Here is a 4,946-nt window from a genome sequence, read left to right on the forward strand (position 1 = left end):
TTCCAATGCCGCATGAGTTGAGCCTCGGGCCACAACAAAATGCCTACCGAAACATTCCAGAGAATTCAATTCGCATTGATCGCACAATGCAAAATAGTTCAGCATTATATGGCTATTTGGACAGGCAATCGTATTGAATATTTACGTTTTAATTTTTAATTATCGGCAAGAAAAATATTCCATTCATAGCCAAATGCGACTGCATACTTAGTAGCTTGTTCCAAACTAATTGGTTTTTAACAATAATTGGAACGCAAATACCGCAGTTTTATATTCCGAGACACATTTGAGCACCTGGAGTGGGATTGTCATACGATACTTTTAAGTTCCCATAGACTTTGATGGATACATTCCCAAATTCAAACTGTCAGGCAATAAATCACCAACGAGAACTGCTAAATCTTCCGTGACATCATCAAGTCACTTAAATAATTTCATATCCTGAAATTTCACAGTTTTTCGCAGCAATCTAATACACCTATAGAGTTATTGGTACCCACCCACCCACACATGTGAGGAGTAAAAAAGCACATCCCCATAAAGTCTCCTTGCTTAGTGGCATGTCGAAAGGACCCTGTGGGAACTGCTAAAGTGCAGCCACTTAGCAGGGCTCTGTAGTTGCAGCTGGCATCGCCTAACACATCGAACGTTAACGTATTTATGGCTGCACTCAGCCTGACATCCACCAACTGCATTGGCATACAAAGTGGGTGGCGATGGCAGTTTGGGGCAACATAACTTAAACTGGCGACTTAAATTTCCCGTCACCATAGCATCCATTTGGGGCAATTATAACGTTTCCTGACTTTGCAGCCAACAAGGCGAGAATACATTTGTATTCAATGTTTGTTTCTTTCGCTCGGTTTATATTTTTTTTTTTTTCACAATTTTCGTAACATTTCCGCCTTTTTGCATTCAATTTAATTTAACATAAACATTTATATGCTTATATTATTATCCAACGCACACGCTGGCAGCGCAGCTGCTGTTGTGCACTGTGCAGAAGGGTTTCATGCTTCAAGTGAGCATACGTAGCGTATACGTAATGTGCAATTTTGTAACGGACTGAAGGGGTTAATGCAGTTAAAGGGGTGGCCCCAGTTTATGAGGGGAAAAGTATTCACTATAAATTTTGTGTGCGCACCGCTTGCAACAACAACGGGCGAACGAGGACGGGAACAACTGCAACAACAACTTAAATCTTAAGTAGCTCAACTTGTTTATTTATCGAAGCAGAAGTTAATGCGATGGTGGTGCGAGCGGGTGGCCCGTTGGTCGGTTGGTTGGATGAAAAATGCAGCAATGAGTCAACTCATTGTTGCTGTCGTACCCACATTATTTACAACTGTAATTGCAGGTGCTGTTCGTAGGTAGGCATTTTTCTTGGCTTTACGCTTTAAGGGTACAGGGAATTTGTTTTTTATTTAAACGGAATTTAAAGAAAAATTTAGTGACTACTCAAAATATAAAGCCATAAGCTGCAGACAAATGCGTTACCACATTCTAGATAGATACAAGCAGATACAGATACAGATACGGGGACATGATGTGGCCAACTCATGGGAATAAAAGATAGAACAGCAGGAAGAGGCAGAGTTGCAGCAGCAGAGCTTTTAATTTTCCAGACACGTGCAAGCGGCGTAAACAACAAAACAAGTCCGACATATCAGAGGACAAATAAGCAAAATTTGTTTTGATATCTCTGCTTGTTCTGTATCTCTGATAGTACCCAGTTCGTGTGAACAAAAGAAGTATATCGTGTTTAGCCTAGAATAATTGTTCATAACATTATTTAAACAAATGACAAATTTATTTAGATATACATTACCTTTTTAGAGGGTGTCTCGTAGTCGGAACGCTAATATTCTCTGCAAACTACCCATTTTTCTGTCTGTATGCTTGTTTCTGAAGATTGTGCACGCATGACTCTAATGCAGTTATGAGAATGGCAGCACAGCATCAAAACCATCACTAAAGATATCCCAGCTTGCGTGCTATGAAATTGCGTAGTCGATAGACTCCATATTCGAGACTGGATAAGGACACCAGAACTATACTAAGATATGTTACGGTTTTAAAAACTATCTTTGGCCTAGCAAAATTCAAAAACGGATATATATAGTGTTTTCCGTCTCTGAAAAATAAAACTGATAAATATTAGAAGGCCAATGCTAAATAAAGCCAATGCAATTACAAGTTACGACCGCCAAGGGCATAGAATAGTATTGCGAAAATTCCGTAAGTATGGAGGAATGCAAGTGGATAAACAAAGTGAAGAAGTCGGGCTGGTTGCGCCACCAGAAAGTTATCTATGGTGAAGAAAATAGGTGGCAGCAAGTGAGTCCATATGTTATACAAATCGGAAACCCGAGTCGGATTAGTTAACACCCGATCCTTGGGATATATGGCTGTCCAATAGGCGAATGCAATTACGCACGCCAATGTGATGTTAGTCCAATAGCAAGCCCAATAAACCTTAATCAAGCAACTCGGGGGAACTAAAAACAGTAGAGTATTTAATGTATAATACGAGCATTAATTGAATTAATTAATAATTTCTTACCCCAGGTTTCCGGCTTGTAGTGATAGATAGTCACAAGTATTGCTCCGGCAATACTGGTAACGCCACACAACACAAATCCCCAGTTGGTCAAGAATATAAAAAAATTTCCGTTGTTGTAGTACTCAGAAATACAACCGACCACGCCGACACCGAAGAATCCTCCTAATGCCCATCGGTAAGCCAAGAAAATAGATGATTTAGGCCCAGACTGCCACTACAAGTACAATTTTTAAGAACAAATCGATGGAAAATTAAAACAGAACCAACTTGCGAACGTAGGAAGTCTGTGGGAGAATGATGATGTAAGCCGAGTCTACGGAAGCGGAGCTCATCCCGTAAACTTAAGGGCTCTTGAAGATTGCCGGAGGATAATTCTGGCTCAGTTCCGGCCAACAAACGAAACATTTACTTACACCAATAATTTGCTTATTTTATTTTATTTCGAATCGTTTGTAATTCAACAGAGAAATGACTTTAAGTTCAAGGCCCGCATGGGCATCGACTTTTCGGCGGCAATTATCCCATCGCATATTTCCCTGGACTCCTTATCTCGCGGAGCACGCGGCCTGGCTTGCATAATTAACAGATACATGCGATTCAGTTGGGGTCTCCAGTGCGTGCGATTCAGCCGGGGTTCCGTGGTTCGTGGAATCCCCGCACCTCTCGTTCCACACAAATTACGACATGTGGCTGACATCATTTTCCTTCCTCAGCCATTCAAAGATTACGGTGGGCGGAAGTGGGCTCCGAGAAGAATGTTACAGGATGTCGTTTTGAGCCAAGCAGACACTTTTAATTGAGAGACACTTGGCTGAGCTGTAGCGTGCAATTAAAATGCCATTACATGTCAAAATAAAGCATCAGCTGCACAGTGGAATGGGATGCTCTAAAGCACATACTTTATTCAAAAAATTCGAAGCAATTTGTTTTTAATGCTGTTATTACTTAAAAATTAAATTTAAATTAAATACAATATCTATAATGATTAAAATTGCCCACCAAACTTTTGTGGCACCTTTGAACCACAGTGCCGCTTTGCCTAGTAAGTTCCAATAGGAATGTTTTGCGATTCTTTCTAGCTTCTGGCATTGGTGGCCCTTGGCTGATTCTCCAGTGAAAAGAACTTGGTTGGCCAGAAAGTCTAAGTACTTAACACCCCTTGAGATTCCTGGAGGCGAAATCCTTCTTGTTGTCCTCCAGACTCTTTGCTCAACTCTTTTATTTTCTACACCTCTTTTTCGTAGACTAGTCTGCATATTTCGAACAAATCACGTCGAAAGAATCACATAGTTGTATATTTCGAAATAAACATCTAACGCCCTAGTCCACCTTGGGATCATTTAATATGCAAATTTGCTGCCAACATTCACTCGGTTGATTTTGCCGGAAAATTCACATTGTTTACGTCCTTTCCTGCTTTGTAAATTTATTTTCCTAGTTTTCGTTTTTCCAATTGATTAGCTGATTCTTACATCAATCAAACAATATATTTTTTGATGAGAGAGGAAATTTCTCCGGTATTCGAGTGTTGTTGGATCAAAGACAATTTATAATTTGACAATTGCTGAGGAAATTATTTAGAGGGCTCGAAATTTACAGGCTCAGTGATAGTTTAAAACCTTTAAGAGTGAAATTGTATTGATGTCGAACTAAAAGTATGCAAAGTGCACTTAAATTTTATTTGTGTTAGATAAGTAACTACGGTTATTTTATTACGATGTCGACACTACAAGCTGTTGGGGTGGAAAAAGTACTGAGATTTCGATCGAAGCACCTCCTTAGCTCAAGTCGGCAAAGTGAGGGTTCAATTGAGCTCCATGAGCCTGGGGAAAAATTAAATTTGCCAGCGGCGAGCCCATTGGCGCGCCCTACTTTCTTCCGCCCAAGGAAGTCAACTCTTTGGCAGTTTGCCATCAAGTTGCGCTTTAAAAGTGCGTGCTACCATTAGGGTGCTTTCGTGTAGCAGGGTGAAGTCAAGGGTTAAGTGTTTTAAAGTGAGACGCCATTCAGGCCATTTCTATGTTATCGCAATTTACCAACCACTCCTGGCGCCCCATGAGGCGATACCTCACGTGTCATTATCTTAATATAAAGGCAGTCCTTGCCCCGATCGTCCTTTCCACATGCCTCCCGGTTGATAGAGCTTCTTTCAGCTCCCATATCTCTTACTTGACTACACAATTAAGTGGCAGGGCGTTTGCCAGTGTGGAGTTCGCATGTGGGGTGGCTTAAAATTAAATTTCTCATGCTTAGAGTGCGAGGACCTGTGCCGTTGCTCATTATTATATAGTCACGTGGCTGGATGGATACGGATACGGGTTGTGGGTCGTTACTGCGCGACTATATCACAACTTGAGATTCGTCGAGAGCTCTTCCACTTCGA

The 4,946-nt window shown here is 40.9% G+C and overlaps 1 protein-coding gene across 1 annotated transcript; it reads right to left on the minus strand.

Annotated features, from left to right (window-relative positions):
* Positions 1–1,422: 1,422 nt before the first annotated feature.
* LOC117150899 (protein rolling stone) lies at positions 1,423–3,013 on the minus strand. Its single transcript, XM_033318040.1, has 5 exons — positions 2,831–3,013; positions 2,564–2,777; positions 2,195–2,498; positions 1,829–2,134; positions 1,423–1,767 (listed from the first exon to the last, which is right to left on the minus strand). The coding sequence occupies exons 1-4, from the start codon at positions 2,966–2,968 to the stop codon at positions 1,972–1,974; spliced, it is 819 nt and encodes a 272-aa protein (XP_033173931.1). The 5' UTR covers positions 2,969–3,013; the 3' UTR covers positions 1,423–1,767; positions 1,829–1,971.
* Between the last annotated feature and the right edge of the window lie 1,933 nt (positions 3,014–4,946).

The sequence above is a fragment of the Drosophila mauritiana genome, chromosome 2L (genome assembly GCF_004382145.1).
Source record: "Drosophila mauritiana strain mau12 chromosome 2L, ASM438214v1, whole genome shotgun sequence".
Lineage (NCBI taxonomy): Eukaryota > Metazoa > Arthropoda > Insecta > Diptera > Drosophilidae > Drosophila > Drosophila mauritiana.